We start from the raw sequence: 25,122 nt of genomic DNA on the forward strand, positions 1-25,122 counted from the left end.
TTTACTTTCGTAAGAGCATCCCCCCAAAAAGCCAGCTGTTGACGTGGAGTTGAAACCAGTGTCTGTGTATGGTCTTAGGATCCTTTTCACAGCAGAAACACATCAAAAACAGGGTAAAACTTGCCTTCAGATCCATAAGTTGATTTTCAGTGTGAGCATTGATGTAAAGAAATCAACCCAACTGCACAAATCGAGACAGATTTGCGGTCATATTTAACCCTTGGAAACATCAGCTTAAGTATAGAACAGCTCTGCCTGTCAAAGACACGGACACAATGGTGGTCCAGAGTATGTGACACCAGCATTGGCCTGGGATTTCTGAAAAGTCTTGTTCAGAGGAAAGAAGCAGTGACAGAGAAGACAAGGAAAAGATGTTCTTCCAGTAAGTGCTCCTCACAACTTTGTGCCAGGCCCATTCAGCCTTGCCAAGCCTTGATTTATATGTTTTAAAAACACTGAGCAGCTCCAAAAGCTGGCTGTGTCCCTGGAGAGGACCAGCTGGGTCAAGATAAAAATTCCTCAGCAGTGTTTAGCCTTTTGGAGAAAAGAAAAACAGAATAGCAAGGCAGAGTGAGAAGAGACATACAGTAGCAGGCAGACTGACTGACTCCTTCAGCTGCTGAATTGAGTGGAAGTGCATTTTCCCTGGTAATTGCTGGATGTCTGAGTATTTCATCTAACATGAAGGTAAGACAATTGCTTACTTAATTTGTACTGATGAAGTGAATATGGCAAATGCAATGAAATATTAATTTATATGGAGAAATACTTGGCTGAAAATGTAATTGGGCAGAATTGCAAGAAAGAAGAAAACTGAAAAACAATACCTTGCATGACAGAGATGAGGAAAGTCAGTGCACCAATCTCCTTTTTTTCCTTTAACCTGAGTAGTGTAAAGATTGCAGAAAGTTTGAATAGCTTCATGAGCTATAAAAAGCAGAAAAACAACAACAACAACAACACACAGTGTTTAGTTTGCTTTTGCTCCTCTTTTTTCAGGTGCTGGGGATTTTTGTGTTGCTGGAAGTTACAGGCTTCTTTCCCATTTTTTCCAGGTGAATATTTCTTTAGAAAATTACTGACACTAGGCATGGATAATTTGACAGGTCTGGTGCATGTCGTGGGACGGGGCTTAAAGGGATTTTCAGATGTATTTAATGGGAGCGAAGACACTGTTTGGTGTCAGCACTGCCCCTGCTATCAGTAATGACAAGAGTGCAGAATTATGTTGTCACTTGCCACTGTCTGGTGAAGGAATAGCATGAACAGCAGTGGCTTGAGGCTGCAAAACACAGTGCAGGTTGCCCCAAGCCAGCCCTCATTCCAGGTTGCACCCCAACTTTTTGAGAGCTGTCTGGGAAATTCGTCTGCACCCCATGGTATGCATAGCCCCTGACCACTGCTGGGCCATCTCCAGATGTGGTCTGGCCCCTTTCTGCTTTGCAATGTGGAGCTCATAGCTGAAGGTGCCCATATGGATTCACAGAGTCCCTACTGATTGTCAGGCCAGGTAAATATGCCTGGTCTTTTCTGTTGTTCACTGACCAGAAAGTCCAGGTGGAAAGTGATTTTGTTCTTGCACATTAAAAGCAAATCCCAGTGGTTTTTAGAGGGAGCCTGATGCCTGTAATTTATGTTGAAGGTCTGCTTTGCTGTTTTGGAAAGTTTTGCACTAATGCTTATGAATGGAAATCACTGACAAACTCCCTCTTTTGCTTTTATACTGAAAAACAAAAACAAAACAACCTATTGGAGCAGACCTTCCTATCCAGTCCATTGCCGCTGGAATTCTTTTGGCCCTTGGTCCGAGTGTGATGGCTGTACTCACAAACAGGTATAGATGGCCGAACCTTTATGTATGCATGATTTCACAAGCATATGCTCACCTCTTCTCTCCCCCCCCCCCCCAAGAAATTAAGAAACTGCTGTGTCTTTAAACCCAAATCAACTGTCAAACAAAAGCACCTGAAGTGTCTCTTCCCAGAAGAACAAAAAAGTTGCTGGACCCTAGAGTAGGAAAATCCTCCAGTCTGTTCCCTCTCTTCAGGGCTATGATATCCATGTTGTAAAATAACTTGCACTGTTTTTATTTTGGTGATAGCTCCAAAAAGCTCAGCTGAATTGTCTCAGTAAACTGAGATTTTCCTCAGCTGATGTTGGTTTGTACCACTTCCACTCATTTTTCATCAGAGGAGTCATACCTCAAAGGAAGAAAACTTTGTTACAAAATATTGTCCTCAATGAAAAACAAATTGATGATTTTTACAGTGCAACTCTACTGATGTGCAAGACATTTTTGCCTTTGATTTTCTTTCTTATTTACTTTGATGTTGCATCAGTAAGGGAGGGATTGGTCAAAATTAAAAATGTGCCATGATACTGTACTTATTCTTTTTAGTAGCCCAGTTGATATTATATTTTATCATCTTTCTTAATGATATGATCACTTTGAAGAACGTAAGAAAATTTATATCAGTCATGACTCGTCCTATTAAAAATGTAAAATAAAACTGAAGTTTGTCAGCAGCTTCCTCTTTGTTTCAGTTACATATTAGACTGTTGAACAAACCAGCCAAGTTTATGTCTAAAGACCTTACAGTTGTTATTTTGGACCACTGACCTGTGAGTTAATTACCACATTGTGGTAATACAAACTGTGGTTATTCTTAGAAAAAAATAGTGAATGCCTCATTACCTTTCAGCAGTAGAGCAGCAGCATTGTCTTGACACTATTAAATTATTTCTTCTTCACATTTAGATTTTCTAAGATCTCCTTTGATTTGCATTCAGATTCGGAGACGGACGGTAGCAGTTTATGGGCAGTATGGGGGAAACCCTTGCTCTGGTGATGCTTTTGAAATAAGATCCTGTATTCCCACAAGGGGATGCCCAACAGAGGATGGCTGTGGTGATCGGTTCAGGTGCTTTTCAGGTAATAAGATCTTTTTCATGATTTTTTGGTCCTTAAATTTAAGAAGATAACCTTGTTGTCTTTTACATTTATATATGGGCAATACCATTTGAAAACCCTTGACCTACAGATAAATTTGATTCAGGAAGAACTTTTCTTTTTTTTTTTTTTCAGCCGTACATGTGCATGTTTTTAATTTTTAATTTACTGCTCCGCCCCAGAGCACAGTTTATTATTATTAGTAGTAGTATTAGTATTAGTATTATAAGGTAATTAAGGAATGCAATCTTAGATAAGATTGTTTAAAGCTGTTCTAGGTTATATCCAAACATCTTGGAAACTACCTGGATCATGGAAATCGAGGGACACTAAAACAATGCTAGAATCTAAAAAACTTAGGTCACTTGCACCCCCCCCCCCCCAAATAAGTAAATAAATAATGTCAGTAGATAGACATTTCTCACAGAGGAATATGATGTTTTGGTGCTATAAGAGAGATAATCAAAGTTAATTATACGTGCTCCCTCAAGGGTAGTATGCACTATTTCTTTATGTCTACATTTACTGATGTTTCAGAAGTCCTTCTTGGCATAGACTGTTCACTGTGTGAGTGGACAAGCTAGCATCATAGATAACTGGGATTTTTGTTTTTATTTTAAATGAACAAACGTTTCTCCTTTCCCCATGTATTTTTGTTTTCATTTAGGTCAGTGCATTAGCAGATCTCTTGTGTGCAATGGAGATCAGGATTGTGAAGAAGATGGCACTGATGAAGATCGATGTGAAGAGAAGACGACTATATGTGATATTGATAAAACACCTCCAAATGCAGAGCTTACGGGAACAGGGTAATGTTCTGTGCAGAGCTCAGTATTACTCGTGCCAAATGCCCTCAAGTTTTGGTTGTATTTACAAGTTCTAGCTGTGCCCTGGGCCTATGGTAAAGCATCCAATAAGCAAAAGTGTGCAGTAGAGCTAATTCTACCATACCAGTGGCTCGGTGTGGCTGGGATGTACTTTTTGTACCTGTCCTTTGTTTTGAAGCATGGAATAAAGCTTTCTATCCTGCTGTTTGAACACACATCTTCTAAGATGTGAAATGAAGCAGAAACCAATGGCACATAACCATCACCATGGAAAAAAAAATAAGCCAATACTCGTTCTTTCTATTTATTGCGTTTTCATTTGGTACTGTGGATCCATATGGATTTCTATTCACTCATCCCATCTGCAGCCTAGCAAAATAATTATCTCAAGTTTCTTTATCATAGTCATATCACTTGGAAAGTGATATAATTCGGATACACTACAAAAAGAATTTGGAATGCATGTCCTGTTTTTTCAGTTTTGCATTAATTGCTGGAAAAAATGTAATAAAATCACTTGTGTTAGGTGTGAATGTCTTAATGTTAACAGATACTGACATGTGTTTGTGTTGACGAACCAAGAACATTTTGTTTTCCGTATTCTAACGTGTTATGCACATTGCAGTTCTTCAGATAAAAGGGTCATCCTGCTGATATCCCCTTTTTGTAGATAAATAAGCTTTCAATCTTAACTGCAGATACAGCATTCAATTACAATGGCATGGTAATTTCTACCTCCTGTACAATGATTTGCTACCTCTCTCTCTTAATGATCTTTCATGTTTTTCCTCTCATAGCTTTGATGCCATTACTGGACAGACTAGGGGAAGAGTCATTCATACAAAAAACTTTGGAGGACAATGCAGAAAGGTCTTCAGCAATGACAGGAGAGAATATTACAGGCTGAGTGAAAGTGTTCTTGCATATACTTTCCAGGTATGTTTCCATTAGGCATATGTTTGTATCTAAAGTAATGATTATAAGTCAGAGAATGATGCAAAGCTTGTAGGCTGTTTTGGCAGGTCGGCTTCCCTAAACAAAGCTGAATGATGCCTATTCCCTGTCTGTAGAGACTCTCATAACTGTGGCTGTTCTTCATCTCTCACAAAATTAAAGGCAAAGAGAAGGATCCTGTGGCACTGTACACAGCTGTCATCTGGCTGGAGTTGTATCAAACAAACACCACTGCCAATAGCAAAAAACGTCAGTGCCACCATAGTGTTTAGGGCCATATGTCACCAGATGCTCTGTGAAAGTTGTGTCAGCTCATGTTGAGAGAATCTGGTATATTAAAAGCTAAAATAAATAAATTAGAATGTATAATTATTTTGAAGGTGTTTATGTAAGTTTATTATTTTGAAAGAGACTGATTTATATCTGGCTAAAATGGAAGGAAAAAAAAATAATTTATTGGATAATTTATTGGATGTGATTTCTAATTCTTTCACAGTTAGACTGAATGTAAAGCCATATTCTTAGAATAAGTATTGGTCTGAATCAACCTAAGAAACGTGATGGGCACCTGGCTTTGAAATGCTTCATGGAGATCTTCCATTGATCTCCATCAAGTCATTGTCTCAGAGATTTAGTTTGTCTCCCCCTTATCAAAAGCATGCCAAGCAATCCTTAAAGTACTTTATTTTGAAGCATGATTTTTATACATGTATATATATATATATATATATGTATATATACCTGTAATGTTCTTTCCAATAGATTTCACTACTTCCTGTAAAATCTAAATTGGATTCAGCTTGAAAAATATATTTATATATTTATTTATTTTTGCATCAGGAAGGACTCACTCTATTCTGTAAGTTACCATTTTTAACATGAAGCTTTTTCATGAAGCCTTTTATACAGAATTCTATCTTCAATCTTCTAGGTTAAAATTCAGAATGATTTCAGTTATGAGTTTTTCAACAGTAGTTGGTCTTATATGAAGCACGTAGCGAGGCATGAAACATCAAACAGTGGACACTATCATAAACAAAGTGAAACTAAGGAGCATAGTCAAAAGGTATGTAAAAGTTCTCACAATAGCTTAGTATTTTGCATAGAAGTTTTCATCACTTTTCTCAGGCACTTTTCTTGTGAGATGCACATATTTATTCTATCCAGATATTTTTGGCACAAAGTGCATGACAGGAAAAAAATCCCGTATAAACTTTACAAAGAAATCACTAGTTTGGTTACCAATTAAGATGGGTTGGCTGCTGTTTTTTATTTCTTCATTTTACCTTCTTAGTAGTGTAACAAAATTCAAAAGCAATTGTGAGAGTCTGAGTGTAGGCATATAGGATTTTATAATTCAGCAGCATCCTCAGAATGGCTACAGACCCTTATGAGGAGGGCTCCTCTAGATAAAATCAGGGTGCAAAGAACACTTCTCTGGAGCCTCCAATTTGCTTTCAATAACTCTGTCAAGCTGAGTAGCTTTGGTTAGCAGCCAATATCACGTGCACATCATCTGGCTGCTAGAAACCATCCTGCTAGTGGAATTGAGCATGACTGATTTCTTTTTCTTCCCCCAGAGTAGGCAACTGATGGTTATTGAGAACAGTGTGGAAGTTGCTCAGTTTATTAACAACCGCCCAGACTTTCTCACTCTTGCGGAGCCATTCTGGAAGGAACTTGCCAACCTTCCAGTTGTCTATGATTACAATGCCTACCGAAGATTTATTGAGTATTTTGGGACTCATTTCTTGCAGTCTGGATCTCTAGGAGGACATTACAAACTTATATTTTATATGGATACTGACAAAATGAAAGCAGAAGGTAGAGTATTTGTTATCAGAAACAAACTGAACAAACAAGAATAAAAATTTCTTTGTGTTTTCTTCCAGCTAATATCTAAACTCTAGTAAGAAATTTATACTTCTCACTACATTCTCCTCACAGGCAAAATAAAAAAAAATAATAATAATAATAAAAAAAAAAAAGATTGCTAAAAGTGGTCAAACTACAATGTTTAGTTACAGATTACAGATTTGCATCTGTGACCTGCAGTGCTCTGGGTAGTAAAGATTTGCTAGCTGGTTCAGGACCTCACAGAGCAAACAACAGAGTGACACGTATGATTGTACTCACTGGGGAGCAGTGCTGTAGGATTAGGGATTGCTGAGAAGAAGAATGAAGGAAGCGATGAACTTTTCCCAAGAACACCTTCCATCTGTCAGCTTCCATTCATATAGGCTTTAGCAACACATGGACCTTCTCACAGGACCTGCTTTTTAGCTGCCTTCCAACTTTTTTCTAAACCACATCTGTAGTCAACATGAAACTCAGAAATGAACCCAACATACTTTCCATGTGCAATATTGTTAATGGATGGATTATCTATCTGGATTAATGGATGGATTATTAAATAGATGGATTAACATTTTCAGAGAAGGGCTACGAAGCTGGTGAAGGGCCTGGAACACAAATCCTGTGAGGAGCAGCTGAGGGAACTGAGGTTGTTTAGTCTGGAGAAGAGGAGGCTCAGGGGAGACCTTATTGCTCTCTACAACTACCTGAAAGGAAGGTGTAGGGAGCTGGGGGTCAGCCTCTTCTCACAGATAACTAGTGATAGGACTAGAGGAAATGGCCTCAAGTTGTGCCAGGAGAGGTTCAGGTTGGAAATGAGGAGACATTTCTTCTCAGAAAGAGCAGTCAGGTGTTGGGATGGGTTGCCCAGGGAGGTGGTAGAGTCACCGTTCCTGGGGGTATTCAATGAGAGGTTGGACGTGGTGCTTGGGGACATGGTTTAGTGGGTGACATTGGTAACAAGGGGACAGTTGGACCAGATGATCTTGAAGGTATTTCCAACCTTAAGGATTCTATGATTCTATGATCTGCAGATCTGAGCACAACAGACATGTACCAGTGCACCTCATCGGGTTGGAATGTATTCATTGTGAAAAAGAAGAAAATAGAGTGCTCCAAGCTAGATGAACTGTTACGGACTTCTTCAGGTAAGTGCTCCATAGTGACTTACGTAGTTGTCATATCTAGAGCTTCTCTATCCTTCAAAACAGACGTCAAAATGAGGAGCAGGTGTTGATAGCTTTGTTGAACTGTATCTTAGAGTAGATTTAGATTAAATATTAGGAATAAATTCTTTACTGTGAGGGTGGTGAGGCACTAGACCAAGTCACCCAAAGAAGTTGTGGATAGCCCATCCCTGGAAATGTTCAAGGCCAGGCTAGATAGGGCTTTGGGCAACCTGGGCTGCTGGGATGTGTCCCTGCACATGGCAGGGGGTTGGAACTCGATGATCTTTTAAAGTCTTTTTCAACCCAAACCATTCTGTGATATTATCATTCTATGTATTTATGATTTTAACAAGTTAAACCCAGACACCAAATGCCAAGATTGAAAGGCTCCCCAGCTCCCATCAAATGTAGCTAATACTTTCCCAATAGTGATTACTTTCTGGACACATGGAAAAACAGGCACCCCTTGAATATATTATCCATGTAGGAGCACTTGATCCAGGCACAGACACTTGATCCAGACACATTCATCTTTAATGATGCGTCCTTTCACTACTCATTAATACATATTTTGTGGGTATTGTTTCTATTTCCATTTGTGAATATAGCAATGCTGGTATTTTCTGTGTTTCTCACCCCAATCTCCAGGAAGCAGCAGCAATAAAATTAAAGGAGACCCCTACGTAGAAGGAGGAAGCCCAAGTGCTGTTGCTGGCCTTAGTTATCTAGAACTGGATAATCCTGCTGGGAACAGTAAGAAATACTCCTTTTGGGCCAGATCAGTGACAGACTACCCCAAAGTAATTAAACAAAAGGTAAGGATATTTTGCTGGAGCAGAGATGAGCAGATGGGATTACCTCAAGGGGAGAAATGATTAAGCTCTAGCTGGTGATTAGTCAGGCTGTAGTCTGCAATCATTTTGTATTCAGAACACTTTATATAGTAAAGAAAAAATCTCAGGACAAAAATTCATGAAGCTAATATAAAGTGATCAGCTGAATCATAAATCTAGCCTTTGGCAAGCAAATACCTGCAATTTTACAAACCTTAAATGACTTTAGCGGAGTTCTGCTTAAGAATTCTGCTTAAGAGTTCTGTGTTAGTTTACCCTAACACTGGAGAAAGTCCCTTTTCTGAAATGTATATCGGCAGGTCTTTGTGGCTTCCACTGAGCTTGCCAACTTTTCTCTATGCTTTTTATCTCTCTTCCTTTTCTCTGCATGCAGAAGTTTGGCATTCTGGGTATTCTGTGAGCCAGACATTTCAAAGTTGAGCATGATAATATTCACTGCTACCTTGTTTAAGTCTCTTTTGCGAGTTGCTCAAAAAATGAAGAATGTAATAAAACCAAAAGAATTGTCAAGTAGTTTTCAATGAAATGTAGGAACAGAATATCATAAAACATGCAATAGAAATGCAAAAATGTTTTTGGTTATTGCTGCTTCTAATCACTGGTTAATGAAATTACAATCTCTAGCTTTTTATACTGAAAATAGCTTCATTGAGGATTAGTGTTATTGTAAATTGGTGGTCTGTGTTAAGACACACATTTATCTCAGCTGTAGTCTCATATCTCAAATATTTTTAAGCATGTCAAAGCATTAGCTTTAAAAGGGATTCTGCTAAGCAAATCTGACTTTCCAGAAAAAAAAAAAAAAAAAAAAAGAAAGAAAAAAAAAAGCTAATATTAAATATTAACATAAGAGTTTAGCCAGTTAGTTGGGAAATTAGAGTGTCTTTAAAGCCCATCCACAGGAACATACATCACAAATTATCTCATATGAAAAGCATGTTTATAAACACTTATATCCCTGGTATAACTACTTAATATAAATGTCTCTCTACTGTATGTAGCTAACACCATTATATGAGCTGGTAAAGGAAGTGCCCTGCTCTTCAGTCAAAAAGCATTACCTAAAACAAGCCATTGAAGAATATATGGCTGAAAATGATCCCTGCAAATGCCAACCATGCCAGAATGGGGGTGAGGCAGCTGTGGATGGAACCCAGTGTGTGTGTTACTGCAAACCTTACACCTTTGGAGCAGCTTGTGAGATGGGAACTCTTGTGCAAGATCAGCCAGGTCAGCGCTCATTAACCTTGTGTGAGTTCAGAAGTGGCACGTGTATGCTCTTCTGCTTCTAGAGTCTGTTTATCCAGCTGCAAAAAACAAACAAGTGGCTGATGCTGGGCAGTGGCTGCTGCCCAACACACACCATGGGGATGGTCTTGTTGAGTCTGAGTTCTGTTTATTACGTCCAAGCAGTACTTCATAAACAATCCTTTGTGTTATTATTGTTAAATACAGTGGACAATATTAACTCATAAGGCAACTTTCAATAAATATATATGTAAATATATACAGACTAAATGACTGGGTATCAATAACTTTAGAAATTTTTGTTCTTTGATTTTTACTTAGCTGTAGTTGGTAGTTATTTCTGTGCTTTCTTGGATAGGTAAGTCATATAGACTCCGTGGAATTATTCTTAAGTAAAAGGTGAATTTGGGAGAAATTAGTTGCTATTTGGACCTCTCTGTATGATCACATTTTAGCTCATCATTAGCTTTGAAAAGTAGATGGCAGGTGTTTTTTGTTTGTTTGTTTGTTTTTCTTTTTTTCTTTTTCTTTTTCGTTTGTTTGTTTGTTTTGTCTTGTTTTGTTTTAAGGACAACAATCCTACAGAGTGGCTAATGTGGAATATTCAAATATTCTCAAATGTAACACAGGTGTTGTTGATGGACACTGGAGCTGCTGGTCTTCCTGGAGCTCTTGTTCAGGGGAAAGGAAATCAAGGAGTCGAACTTGCAACAACCCCTCCCCAAGTGGTGGAGGAAAGGCCTGCATAGGAGAGCACCATGAAAGCAGACCCTGTGAAGATGAAGAGTTGCAGCATTTGCGGTAGGCAGAAAAGGAACAGTCGAATAATGAATACAGGAAGAATTTTTAAAGTAATCCAAAAGAGCACATAAGCTGTTGAATTCAGGGATTTGAATTCCACGGCACTTGTTGAGCTTTCACATTTAAGTTGAATCAAAATGAAATTTAGAAGCTCTGATTCTGATACAAAGTAAGAGTATAAAATAGGATAAAAAACCAGTAAACTGGGCTCCTTTCTGTTTAGTACTCTCTCAGATAGCTTGGCAGAGCCTGATTTAAATATAATCGTGATGTAAATGGGACATATAATGGTCTTGAAAATGGACTTCTTTGGGAAGTGTAATATTTTGGGAGGAAGAGAGAATAATTAAACTTAACTGTATTTTTGTTTTATTTATAGCTTTATTGAACCACACTGTTTTGATACATCCATAACTCCAACAGAGTTCTGTTCACCTCCTCCTCTCTTGGAAAATGGATTTATTCAAGTAAGCTATTTCTCTTACTCTGTTTTTTGTTCTATTCCTATGAGCAGTGCCTCAACTGCAGTTAATATAGAGATTTGCTTGTAGACCTGTATTTATCTTGTTAAACTTTTTATCTATAAACTTTATAGAGCTACTGTATAGCAGCCTTCTCAGCATTGTTCCCTGGCTGACTTTTACAAGACTTTGTATTAAGAATAAAAAAAAAACAAACAAAAAGTCAGAACAAAATCTTCACTTTTCTGGATCTGGATCCTTTTCTGGATTCCTTTTCTGTTTGCCTATGGAAAATAAATCTACTTGTCCTACACACACACACACACACACACACACACACACACAAAAAAAAAAAAAAAAAAAAAAAAAAAAAAAAAAAAAAAAAAGCTACATAAATTACATTTTAAAGTACACAAAACTGGAGAAAAAGCAGCACAGAGAGTAAACTGTCCAGCAAATCCCTAGCAAAATTATAAACAGATTTTAGCAAACTTTAGTTTGTATCCTGTGAATCACCAATGAATTTTCTTATTCTTTGTTGAAATTATGATCTGGCAGGGTATTTGGACTGACTAAATTGGGCCTACTTAACAAGAGAAACAAAATTCTTCAGGGTATAAATTATGTCTTCTCTATTTTTCCTCAATAAATAGATAGAAGGATTAGTTACAAATCCATCAGTTGTCACTGCACAACTGCAAACTGAGGCAAGGTCCTAAATTTTGTATTCTCTCTTTTGCTAGTATTTTTTTTCTGTAATTGATAGTTGCCTCCCATATGAATACTTCTGGTTTAAAAACTAAAGATAAAACCCTGCACTTTTAGGTGTAGTCTCAATTTTTCACAAGAGTTCTCCTTAGAACAGAAGGTCATATAAAATGACAAAAGACTTTTGTCTTTAAGTTCAGTTCTTCTGACTGACCATATCATATTAGCCTTTAGGGAGCAGATAACATGCCATCCTAAGAATCAGCAAAGCCATATACTCTCTACTGATCCCTCTTGCATGGCTGTTCTAAAGCATATGTTCCTCCCTTAATGTTTGATAACAGCTATATTTGCAGTCAACTTATGGACTGTCAAGAGAGCACCATTCCATCACTGCTAGACCTCTGACACAGGTACCCTTGACCCTAGCCCTCCCTTTGCTAAGTTAAGGTAATCACAATATTCTGTATTCTGCTAATCTTTTGATAACACCTCCATTTTGATCACATTTTCTGACTATCAATAACCAGCACTGCCCACAATATTCCAGACACTCTCAGCAGTACACTGTGAAGTGACATTAATCCTTCTCGCTGTCCTCAGCATCCCAGTATCAAAGGGAGTTCAATACTGCTGGTGATTCTTAGATTATATATTTAATATTTAATCTATTTATTTTATTCCAGAATGCTGAAAACTCATACCCTGTTGGGAAAAGCATTGTTTACGCTTGCAGACATGGATATTCTCTTGTCGGTGATCCTGTTGCTAAGTGTGGCAGTAATTTACAGTGGCAAATTGGAGAAAGATACTGCCAGGGTATGTTGGATTCCCATTTTGAAATACAGCTTAATTCCAGTGAAATGTCTCAGAATATCTGCTTTCACCTGTATTTCCCAGATCCTTAGGCAGGACTGGGTCTATGTTGACTTTTATTTTGAAACCACATTTTTTTATACTGAAATAGAAATGTCCATACAGTCAAGTTTTAAGGAAGTGAAAAGACAAGAAGTGGAACAAGGAGACTAAATTCCAGCCCAGGATTTACTTTCTGTGGGAATAGCCTTTGTTGCTTCATTCAATCCTGCGGCTATATCTAAGAACAATTGGTATTGTCTATTTCTAAAGCAAACCGAGTAAAATGTCCAGTGGGCAGTACTGGGCAACCACAAAGATCTCAAATAACCTTGTAGCCTATCCCTACTAGGTTGTTAAGCAATTGTATGAACCATTAGTAGGAACATGGATCCTAACAACACAGAATCTCTGTATGAGCTAGGGCCAGGCCTGCAGGCAGTAGAAGGAGATATTATCACTCCATCCTTGGCATAATGAGTTGATAGCCTGAGTTAACACGACCAATATAGTTCTACAGGAACATCAGCTAATCTTACTGTTCAATTTGTTAAGAAATTAAGAAGATAAGACATGAGCACTTTCTGCAACCCACTGGTTCGCTGTGACTGTCTCAAATTCTTCATTCCTTAGAAACTTCTTGTCTCCTACCTGTCCTGGAGGATGGCTTGCAAGGAGACCCATGGAAACCTTCATATGAGATTGGTGAGAAAATAAGTCTGTCCTGTATACAAGGCATGCACTTAGAAGGAGCACACTCCATTCTCTGTGAGCCCAGCCTCAAGTGGTCTCCTGATATGAAAACTATTCAGTGCATAAAAACAGGTAAGCCACTGTGATCTTCCAAATGCAGCTTGGGATTTTACTTTCCTGGACAGACTACTGGTAATACAGTAGTGACATAGCACTATACCTGATATAATGATAGAAAAATTGCATTTTTATCACCCACAGGATGTACAGAAAACATGAGTGCATGCTTTCTGTGGGCTCTTCAAACAAGATGCCTTAAGAGAAGGGAGGGGGCCTGATGGCTTCTTTTTCCTGCTTGACAGTCACACAGCTGATATGGAGTAAATCTCCAGGAACTGGAAGCAAGGAGGAAATGGCTCTTCAGGTTCATGATAGCGGATGTTGAATCTGTCAACAGTCACTGGCAGTCAGTCTGGCAGAGAGGGAAACAGTGTATAGCATAAAGCAGCTTTGTCTCAGTTCATCTTTTCCAGCTGTGGAGGGCAGACAAGACTTTCTCTTTTGCAGTCCTGTGATGCTGGTCAGTGATGCAGAGGCATCCAAGCAGCATGCTGCTTCAAGCCAAGCACATCCCCTCCCCAGGTTTCAGATGCTGTCACATCCCTGCTGAGACCCTTGTTTGGAGTCAACTAACAGCCACTGCTGTTACCAGGTAGATTAGTCAAGGGAGGTGATTCTGCCCCTCTACTCAGCCCTGGTGAGGCCCCACCTTGAGTTGTGTGCCCAGTTCTGGGCTCTCCAGTACCAGAGGGACATAGAACTACTGGAGAGAGTCCAGAAAAGGGCTACGAAGATGATGAGGGGACTGAAGCACGCAATGTACGAGGACAGGCTGAGAGGGCTGGGCCTGTTTAGCCTGGAGAAGAGGACACTGAGGGGAGACCTCATTAACGTGTATAAATATCTGAGGGGAGGGTGCTGAGAGGGTGGAGCCAGTCTCTTTTCATTTGTGCCCAGCAACGAGACAAGAGGCAACAGGCACAAAATGAAGCAAAGAAAGTTTCAGCTGAATATGAGAAGGCACTTTCTTACTGTGAGGGTGACAGAGCACTGGCACAAGTTGCCCAGAGAGGTTGTGGAGTCTCCTTCTCTGGAGATACTATAAACCCACCTGGATGCCATCCTGCACAATGTGCTCTTGGTGATCATTCTTGGCAGGGGGGTTGGATGAGATCATCTTCAGAGGTCCCTTCTAACCCTGGCCATTCTGATTAGGCATAACTCCTACGTTTCATGTCTGTCCTCTCCTTATCAGCCAATTGCTGCCCAAAGTTGCCTGATCTGAGGCAAAAGGCAGGTGACAATCAAGTGTAGACCACAAAGTTTCAGCAGCCCAGTCTCAGTGATCTGCTGATTCCCATCTGTTGCTGATTCTCAGTCCTAGTCGTCTTTTGCCGCATCACATCCACATGCACACCAAGAGTAAGGATTTCAGAAGGAATAATAAGCCTGTACATAATACGGCTCACTATTGCTGAAATAAAAAAAGGGGAGCATTACCTTTGTACATTATAAAATTAAAAAAAAAAAAAAAAGAATAAGGAAATTAGAATCTAAAACAATTAGAATAACAAATTAACCATTTAAAATAAGAAGGAAGATGAGTTAAAAAGGGCAAAAATTAAGACAATCTGTGTATATGCAGACATGGTGGCACACATACATTTGGCAATACTGAAATAAGGTGGGTGGGAGTATTTAGTTAGTAATTGTGTTGGTAACAGTCAACTATACAACAAAGAGCCCCAGATCTGGAGACAGGGAAGTAATTTCTGGTGGAAATTTTCCCTCTGCAGGCAAGCAGGGTTATGTCTGCTATCTTTACTGCAAAGCACTACAGCTTTATTTTTAGTTCTCTGGCAATTTCTGCTTGTCTATTTTGCTTGGTAAGTCTTAATCCGTACAAGAGATTTATTAAAAAAAATAAAAGCAACAATGTTCAGGGATATTAAAGTTTAATGTTAAAGTAGAAAACTAGAGTCACCTAATCTAAAACACAAATCAGGATAAACCTTTCTCTGAAAGTGTGTCTGTATGGATTTAACAGAGTTGTGCCATTACTCGCTATAGAAGCCTCTAGAGAAATATGCAGCAAAGGCCTATTTCATCTTAAAGCTTGGAATAAAGCTCAACAGTCACAGAACAGTACATGTGTACAGTGCTCCTCCCTTCTCCCTCACCACCTCCATCCCCCCCCAATCATTATTGCTTTTGTTTTTTAAGTTACTGCAAATTAAGAACTACATAGTGGAACTTGCTGTTTTCATTACCAACAGTGCATAACAATTTTAAGGCTAGCTATTTCTACATGGGGCTTTGGAGCCATAGCTTTTCTGGTGACAGTAGCAAAGCCAGTAACTCTGAAACCTAATGATAAAGCTGTTTGCAGCACTGCTAAGTTTAGCAGAAACAGACAGCTGCACAGAAATGAGATGAAAGTTAAAGCTTGAACATTGTACATGTCTCCTTCTGTCTGACTCTTGACCCTTGGATAAATTACCATTTGGTAAGTTTGTAAAGCGTATTGTATCTTTTTAATAGTTATAATTCCTTCTGTGCAGTAGATACTTCTAATGAACATGCAGGATGTGGCTTTATGTCACGGCTGTATCCAGTGTCTTTTATGCTCAACTGATAGGACAATTTCAGAGGGCTTTAACAGCCCTTGTTTTTCCTGACCCTTAATAGCATTGTCTGTGCTCTTCTACTTCAGAATCCAGTGTGAAAACAGAAGTGACAGAGCCTAAATGTCAGCCATGGGAGAAAGCGCAGCAGTCGCAATGTGTGTGCAAAATGCCCTATGAATGTGGGTAAGTTCAGGCTGAATTTGACAATGGCTTTCTCACTTTATTCAAGACCAATTAAATTTCTTAAAGTTTCAGTCTATGACAGATTGGAAAGCTTTACTCATGAGAAGTAGGCATTTATACTTTGTTTGCTTTACAGCTCAATCAACGTCCTGCTCATAACTTACCTGCCTTGTCAGAGCTGTCATTGGGTTTAGTGATGATGGAATTTGGTTAGATGACAGAAGGTGAAGGGATAATTTCAGCTCCACTTGATCTGTGAAATAGATGGAAAAGGATAAGATGATATTTTGAAGATTTAGAAGATGGAGGAAAACTTAGAACAGAGACCCTTGGGACATAAACCATCAAAGCAGTAAGCTGGTGAAATACAGCAGATTTCTTTTCCCTGCTGAGAGACTGGAGTGTTATGAAAGGCACAATAATCTAATCTCCCATTTACACAGCAGTTTGCACAGACCAGTCATGTTACCTTTCCTGACCTCATAACTTGCAGACCAGACTTCATTGTTTCCTATTTGATCAAAGCCTATATTCAGTAATAAACAATGCAGGAAAAAGGTATGGAAATGAGTCACTCTCTCAGTTCTTCGCTAAGTGTTAAGGGAACAGAACCAAAACAGAAGAGTAACAAGAAGAGGCCTAAGAGCACCTGGTGCTGATGGCCAGATGTGCCAAAGAGCTCAGCACTCCAGTATTTGGGCTGTTTTTCACAGACCAAATAAAGTTTCCTATGAAGTCACCACTGAGTTCTGGACATGACATGAGGCCAGTTTTTGTCACAGCAGGAGCTAAGCAGTTTGGAAAATTCAGGATAGCATTCTCATGTAGCAGGTAAAAGAAATTTTGAAGTCCTTTCCTGATTTCAAGGTTACAGAACTTCTCATTGGAGTACGCTCACTTTCCACCAGCCACATAGTTCAAGGGTGCCCTGCATGGTTACTCAGGTTCTAAGCCAAAATGGGTTTAGATTCTGAGTTGATTCTAGATTCAAAATAGATTCTAATTCTAAGCCACAATTTGAACATCTCAAAATTAACACTGGTCAGCTTTGTTCAGGTTTCATATACACACTGGGCACTACTCTAGAATTTGAGGCCGTTGTCTTGCACAATTGCCAGGTTTGTAATAAATCTGTCAAGAGCCTATTTCTATATTTAAAATATTTAGGTATTTAATTAACAAGATCCTACTCTTTTTGTCTCAGTACTGACTAAAGTGAGGCAACAACCCCCTTCCAAGTTCATGGGTGCAGTTAAGTTAGTTGCATAGGAATTGAGGGGAGTCCACAGTGCTGGGGAAGGCCTTGAGTAGAGTCACAATTACCTTAAAATTAAATTAATTACATTCAGTTATGCATTTAGGCTTCAGTTAAAATTATTCTACTACCTCCTGTTTCTATTTTTTTAATTACATTCCAAATGGCAGGAAGATAGATAGCAGTCAGTTTTGTTACCCAATGTAGTCTTTCACTGTCTTGAAATAACACGTCTAATAATAGAAGGATAAATCATTGTCTGTCAAAGCAGACCAATCTGCCAGCCTATTAATGGTGTAGGACTAAGGCATGTAAGTAGATCTTGGCCCGTCCTCAGAACACACAGGTAACATGTTTTGCTCTGCTGTGGTGGTGAATCTCAGCAGCAGCCTCTGCTCAGGAGGTGGGAACAGGTCACGGAGTAAGGCAGAAGCACCATGGCTTCAGAACCATCCTACATCCTTCCAGTTTTCAAGAGACCAGCCCAGCAACAGAGACTTCTAGGTACAAAAACCCCACAAGGAGCTGGTGAGGGCTCTGTCATCCCTCATGTGATGACATCTGTCTTCCCCAATTATAGCCAGGGAATGATCCTGAGCAATGGAGCTGCTGAATTACTAAAGCACTTGCTTTGGCAAGTGTAAACTCCCAGGTAATTCACAGGCACAGCTCAGGAGTTATGAGGGATAGAGACCATTCCTAATGTGCAATCTAATGTGGTCTCCTCCTTTTGTGGACAGAGAGTTAACAGTATGGACACTAGCTGTTCTACTCTGTATGAATTGGCCCTATGGCCAGGAAAGGGTCAGAGCACAGTTAGCCTGTCAGTATAGATGAAGACACGGAGTCCAAAGACCATCTCCATACTGAAGCATGAGATTTAGTAATTTTTCAATACTCTTTTTCAATAATCTTTTTTACACACACTTATTTGTGTAGCACACACATCTCTCTTTGGGGTTCTCAGCCTGTGTTAGATTAAAAATTATGGTCTTGAAAACAATTTTTAGAAATTAAAATAATTTCCAGTTCAATTTCTCACTTTTTTGTTTCACTGAAATTTGCATGCCTCTCAGAGCAGGTGAAAAGGAGAGACATTATTTTCTGACTTACAACTATTTTATTTCCCATGATATGTACTTTATTAAAGGCTTGTTCTTACTCAAGTCTTTTTCTTTTTCCTTTTTTTTTTTTTTTCCTCAGGTAAAAGGTATTGAATTTTTCAGACTCACTTTGCACAAGAACTCTTCCTTGTCTCTAATAATTTTCATTGTGCTATTCTTGTTCCCCTGTAATATCATTTCTCAACAAGCAGTGCAAAATATTAAATACTCTTATGAGTACAGATTCTCTATGCTTTTTCCTAGGCATCTGAACATGTCGATTTCCACTGACTTTTGCCCAGGTGGCCCAGCCATAGCAAAAGGTACACCAGTCACAAGACAGCTAGAGCTAGACAAAATAGAAAACACACTCCCTGCATTACTTCCCGAGCAATTAGACCTTCCTGGGTTCAACCAGCTGGTTAAGTTGGCCTTCCTCCCCTCTGCTGAATGTCACTAAAGTGGGGCAAACCAGAGACATTAACACACTCCTATCTTTTCAGCTAAATTAACTTGCCTCATAAAAAAGCTTTTGTCCTTAAAGCTCAGATATTGAGATTTATCATTGTAAGGCAAATAAAGAAGGGCTCTGAGCAATTTTAAATGTGATAGACAACTTTACAGATCAGATGCTTCCCCTGAATCACACTATGTTCTTCCAAATCTAAACAGATATTTCAAAATCAAGAGTATCCTATACCTCTGTCTGCAAAGATAACTTTCACATTATAAATCAGTGCACCACTATCTCATGGGCTGTGCTACTAGACAAGCAAATGATGTAATGGAGACAGATGTATTGGCTCCTTTATTAGCTGCTTGGTGCTGCAGATACATTGGTCTGTCCTCTTGCTGTGCCTTAGAAAAAGAGTTAACCTTATTCCATTCCTTATGTTAACAGAAGAGCAGTAAGGAAAATGTAGGCAATAAACATTTATTAGGGATTCAGCAGCTCGTATTTTGACTAAGCACCACAGTTAAGAGACCCACTGCAAGTGATGACACTAACATCTTAAGGAATATAATACAGTTGTAATATTTGAAGACATATTCAGTTGCAGGTAAATGCAACAGTCAAAGTTCTCAGGATCAGCTGATAAAGGAAAAAAGAAAGAAAAAAGAAGAAGAAGAAGAAGAAAGGAAACAAACAAACAAACAAAAAAAAAAGATGAGGAAGAAGAAAAGGAAGAAAAAGAAAGAAAAAGATACCTCAATATACTTGACCATCAACTGAACAAAGTCATATTGAGGACTTTACTACCAGAGCTTTCCTCTCCCAAATTCTTCTTCCCCTGTCTGACGAGCCACTTGCACATGACCTGTTACCCTTCCCTTCATGAAGCCTTGTGGAGCTTGTTAGGGCTATTTGCCCATTCATTATCAGCCTCTCATCCCCATCAAACCACCTGTTTTGCTGAGGTTCACTGTCAGAACTGATCTGTTAAGTACATAAATTTTCTGTGGGAGTGCTTGTGAGCTCAGACAGTGGAGCTGTGCTGAATGAGAGGAGGGGTCTTTGGTTCTGCATCCAAAGCTCTCCATCTCCTAGGAGCATCTCTGCTCTCTGGTGCCCTGTGCAGTGCCTTACCTCTGGCTGTACCACACAGCCAGGACAGCATGGGAAGACCACTTCTGAGAAGGCAGGGCTTTATTCACCCCCCACAGATGCCATGGAGTGAATTAAGAGCAAGTGGAGAAGCCTGGGTTTTGAGATTACAATTAAAAACAAAACAAAAAGCAAGCAAACAAACAAACAAACAAAAAAAAACACAGGCTTTTTTCCCTCCTCCTACGCTTACAGCATGAAACACAAACAATAACAATTTCCTGGAATTGTCCCTGAAGCAAATACTATCTAAGGTTGTCTAAGAATCATTATTACCACTTTTACAAGCTAATTTTAGTGGGTGTTACCATAATATCTGACGTTCAAGAAACAAACATGTAAACTCCCTAGATAAATAGAGTGGATTTCTCATAAAATTTCTGTGTATATGTATCCATTTTTCCAGAAATAACTCTGTTCTCTGATGTTGGAACACAACATTTTATTTGGTAAAAGCTCGGGTTTTAAAGGACAGTAGAGAAAAGGTCTTTAAATACATTCTTATCTCTTACAATTTAGAAAAAAATATAAAGTAATTTAATATATGTGTGTGAGTATATATCATTATATGTATATGAAATATTTTGTTTGTATGGACTTGTGTGTATGCATGTATATTATAGAACAACCAAGATCTGAACTCTTTTAAATAAGTCTCTCCCTCAGTGCCACTGAGATTAATGGTAAAATACCCAGTGATGTTCCTGTCCTTGGACAGGTGCTGTATCTGCTGAGGAGCAGCAACCTGTGGAAAAGAAAAAAGTCAAGAATTATTCAAGCATCTAAGTCTCCAGTTCATCACTGGTACTTAGGATGTACCTCAGTGAACAGGGAAAACAGAACCAGACACTGACTGTTTTCCATCTTCTCAGCTTTTTTTAAGACATACAAAGATAAAACACGTTTAAATGTGTTTTTGTCTGTGCTTTTTGTTTTCAGTCCTTCCCTGGACGTCTGTGCCACAGATCAAAGAACCAAGAGAAACATACCTTTAACGGTTTGCAAGATGTATGCCTTGGAGTGCACAGGCAGAAAATATTCTCTTACTAGCTCAGACAACTGCAAAACTCCTCAGGCCACTGAGAAATCATGTGGATCATGCCATTCATGGGAAAGATGTGATGGTAAGATTCTTCATGATTGTAAGTGAAATTGTTTATACGAACAAAATGAAATCTTTACCCCAGTTACACACTACAGCAGCTCTGTGCTGGTATGGCATTTCCAACCCTCCCAGCAGCACCAGGCATGCACAAACTGCTGAGCTGGTTCAAACCATCAGCCCAGTGTTTGGTGGCTAAATATGGCAGAAAGACAAGGAAAACCCTGCAGGAGACTGTAATGGAATGAGCTATCTTTGGGAAAAGCTTATTCCTGCTGCCTGGTGAGTGGGTTACTCCATGTGATGTGCTTCTATAAGCTTGGGGTGAAACCCTTGCCATACTTTTTTCACTGACTCCATCCATTTTAAATTCTGTAGCATGGTGGTGGGGGGAAAGGAGGAGGAGAACAACACAACACCAAGTCCCACATTTCCATTTCAATGGGTGTATTTTTTAATATGTTATCAACCCTTAATGAGCAAAGAATGTTTTCATAGGTCAGTCTGGAATCTTCCTTCAGCTGTTTTCCTCCTTGTTTTGTTTTTTAGTGTTCATCCCCTAACCCCTTTGCTTCTGCTAGCTCAAGGCTACCAGTCTCACTGTTTCCTTCAAGGTTTCCCTGTTTTCTTCAGCTTAAGAATACAGTCTCATTCTGTACTGTCTAGAAAAGCCACTTGCTTTTGTTTGTACTTCACTGTATATCTCCAGTTTCTCATATTGTGAACAAAGGTGAAGGCATATTCCCTCAGAGAAAACAGGCCCAGACTTTTGCAATCTGTCTTTAGTGGAAGTTCTCAAATTCCCTGATCTAATTTCCCTGAGTGTCCTCCATTACACTGCATTTAATGGAGGGTTGGCAGAAATGGGAAGATAAAGGACTAAATTAGGTTTTCAGAAGTGCCTCAGATAGAAGGCACAGTTATTGTCATATTTTGACAATAAAAAGATCACTTGATAGGAGTTTGTCTATTTTGTCTACCAACATTGAATGGACAATAATAGTAGTAATAATGATAATAGATAATAATAATAATAGATAATAGATAATAATAAATTATCAAAATTGGTAGAAGCCTCAGCAGACACAAACAGAAAAAAAGTTAAACATACAACACCAAAACAAAGACATAACTATGAAAAATAATCTCAGACTTTCTTATCTGGTTGTTTGGCTGTTGTTACCAATACAGCTAAACACTTATTTCTACGAGCAGATCCTTTGATCATAGTGAACTACCTATATGCAAATAAAAATAGAAGTGGTAAGTATGTTCATGATTAGTTTGTTACTTTCCAAGGACAGACCTCTCATCTTACATGTCACCTGGACTGTGGAGCAGTAGATACATGAAAAGGTGCTAGCAGGTTTCAAGCAGAAACATCAGAGATACCTTTGAGAGCAGGATCTCAGGCACCTTGGTGAAGCTTTTCCGACAGGCACAACCACACTCTCTGAGTAGAGGAAGCCCAGTAGGTGCACTGGGATCCTAGGACAGACAGCACCACTTGTGCGTGCTTCTACTTTTTCCACTGAACCTGAATGTTAGCTGATGTTAGTTCTCATTAGAAGAATCACCCTCCACACATCTCTATTACTTCTGCAGTTTTGCTAGAAATGTTTTGGTCTGTTTTCTGTTGAGTAGGATGCCATCCCAAATGCTTTTCCCTCTCTTTCTTTACTCAGCAGAGTCCAACAGCTGTGTTTGCGATGAAGACGCGTCATGTGAAGAGGGAGGCATCCAGATCTGTGCTGAAGCGAGCGGCTCTGCTGCCCATCGGACCATGACCGAGTGCGAGGCTGGGCGGCTCAGGTGCCGCGGGGAGACCGTCACCCTTGTCAGCATAAGGCCCTGCAATGTGCACAGCGAATAAGATGTGTTGTGGTTCGTTTTGTGTGTTGCCGTGGGATATGTCAAAATGTGTCAGCTCTTGGGCAGGACATACTTCAAACCTTGCTCTATCAAATGTAAGCTCTGCCATGAAGTTCACTGCAGCCAACAAGACCGTGTGCATTGGCTCCAGTTGGCTCTGGCCTGAGGCTCTTCATCAGGCAGAGCTGCTCTCACCGCTACTGCTGACCCAAGGGCTTTTGGCTTAGGCCCCTGATTTAGCACTGTTGGGTTTTCTTTGCATTTCTGTCACAATTAAAAAATGTTCCTGAACTACAGTTACCAAAGTAGTGATGGATTACAGTGTCTAACATTGTAAATACATTTTTCTGAAAGCCACACAAACATATGCATGTACTGATTATATTTAGATTCTCAGGAAAAGAATAGGCTTTACAAAACAAGATGTATGATTCCTCACTCTTAATAAAGTAACTTTTTCTTAATGTGCCTTATTCAGCTGAGCAAAAAGCATGCACAGCATTGAACCTGTCATTGAGCCTGAAGCTTTTAAAGGTCAAAACAATGTGCATTAACAGTAAAGTTGGCTTAAAGTAATGAGAATTCCTATGCTTTCAGCTTCTTGTACACAGAAACACTTCATGAAAAATCACCATTTTACACTGTCATAGCTATTATTGTGAGCTACACTTGTAAGCGCAGATAACTGCATTGCATGTCACATACATTTACGTTTGTGCCCAAACTCGTTTGCTCACAGACCATTGCACATCAAAGTCTTCCACCACAGCTTTCCACAACTTTCTCATAGGGAAACGCATCCTCACAATAATGGAGAGACTTTGGATATAGTTCCCCTGGAGATAACCTTTGGCAATCTCCTAAGATTGTTCCTAAGCAAAAGGAGTCTTTGACACTCTTTCCTTATACACCTAAGCACACTGTCTAGTATAATGAGGCAACAACTTCTTGGCTCACATAGGATGTATCTTGCAAGCTGAGGTGCCCATCCTGGCAGTATGATCTCCTCCTGACTATTCTCAGATGCAAATAATGACAAGGGCTGGATAGCAAGTGATCAAGCCAGTGCAGTACTACCACCAAGAAGATTTTATGCTTTGTAATTAACAGATTTTACTTCTTACTGTTAATAAATGCCTACCAGATGAAACATCTCTCTCAGTTTTTATGTTTGTACCTGTAGCTCACAGAATCACAGAATCACAGAATTTCCTAGGGTGTAAGAGACCTCAAGGTCATCGAGTCCAACCTCCAACCTAACGCTAACAGCCCTCCACTAAACCATATCCCTAAGCTCTACATCTAAACGTCTTTTGAAGACTTCCAGGGATGGTGACTCCACCACTTCCCTGGGCAGCCTGTTCCAGTGCCTCACAACCCTTTCAGTGAAGAAGTTCTTCCTAACATCTAACCTAAAACTCCCCTGGCTCAACTTAAACCCATTCCCCCTCGTCCTGTCACCAGGCACGTGGGAGAACAGGCCAACCCCCACCTCGCTACAGCCTCCCTTGAGGTACCTAAAAAGAGCGATAAGGTCGCCCCTGAGCCTCCTCTTCTCCAGGCTGAACAAGCCCAGCTCCCTCAGCCACTCCTCGTAGGACTTGTTCTCCAGGCCCCTCACCAGCTTCGTCGCCCTTCTCTGCACCCGCTCAAGCACCTCCATGTCCTTCTTGTAGCGAGGGACCCAAAACTGAACACAGTACTCGAGGTGCGGCCTCACCAGAGCTGAGTACAGGGGGACGATCACCTCCCTAGCCCTGCTGGTCACGCTGTTTCTGATACAAGCCAGAATGCCGTTGGCCTTCTTGGCCACCTGAGCACACTGCTGGCTCATATTCAGCCGACTATCAACCATCACTCCCAGGTCCTTCTCTGCCTGGCAGCTTTCCAACCATTCCTCTCCCAGCCTGTAGCTCTGCTTGGGGTTATTGTGCCCCAGG

General features: G+C 39.7%; 1 protein-coding gene across 4 annotated transcripts; it reads left to right on the forward strand.

The window, feature by feature from the left end:
• Positions 1-466: 466 nt before the first annotated feature.
• Positions 467-24,332, forward strand: C7 (complement C7). 4 transcript variants are annotated; one of them, XM_084503791.1, is made up of 18 exons: positions 467-687; positions 1,000-1,055; positions 1,759-1,834; positions 2,791-2,932; positions 3,618-3,759; positions 4,575-4,713; positions 5,663-5,797; positions 6,312-6,555; positions 7,620-7,733; positions 8,403-8,569; positions 9,610-9,838; positions 10,426-10,657; positions 11,037-11,124; positions 12,513-12,645; positions 13,315-13,506; positions 16,148-16,244; positions 21,148-21,332; positions 22,996-24,332. In XM_084503791.1, exons 1-18 carry the CDS (start codon positions 682-684, stop codon positions 23,181-23,183), a joined length of 2,565 nt encoding a protein of 854 aa, XP_084359917.1. In that variant the 5' UTR covers positions 467-681; the 3' UTR covers positions 23,184-24,332. The 4 variants fall into 4 exon arrangements, with proteins under 4 accessions (XP_084359917.1, XP_084359919.1, XP_084359920.1 ...); XM_084503793.1 differs by having other exon boundaries at positions 10,486-10,657; XM_084503794.1 differs by having other exon boundaries at positions 10,486-10,657; positions 22,999-24,332.
• The last annotated feature ends 790 nt before the right edge of the window (positions 24,333-25,122 follow it).

This window comes from Aythya ferina, assembly GCF_964211825.1.
Source record: "Aythya ferina genome assembly, chromosome: Z".
Classification (NCBI taxonomy): domain Eukaryota; kingdom Metazoa; phylum Chordata; class Aves; order Anseriformes; family Anatidae; genus Aythya; species Aythya ferina.

Coding starts and splice junctions, on each gene's coding strand:
- C7 (XM_084503791.1), top strand. Junction 2,933..3,617: donor TCGGTTCAGGTGCTTTTCAG/GTAATAAGATCT, acceptor GTTTTCATTTAG/GTCAGTGCATTAGCAGATCT. Junction 16,245..21,147: donor AAAATGCCCTATGAATGTGG/GTAAGTTCAGGC, acceptor TTTTGTTTTCAG/TCCTTCCCTGGACGTCTGTG.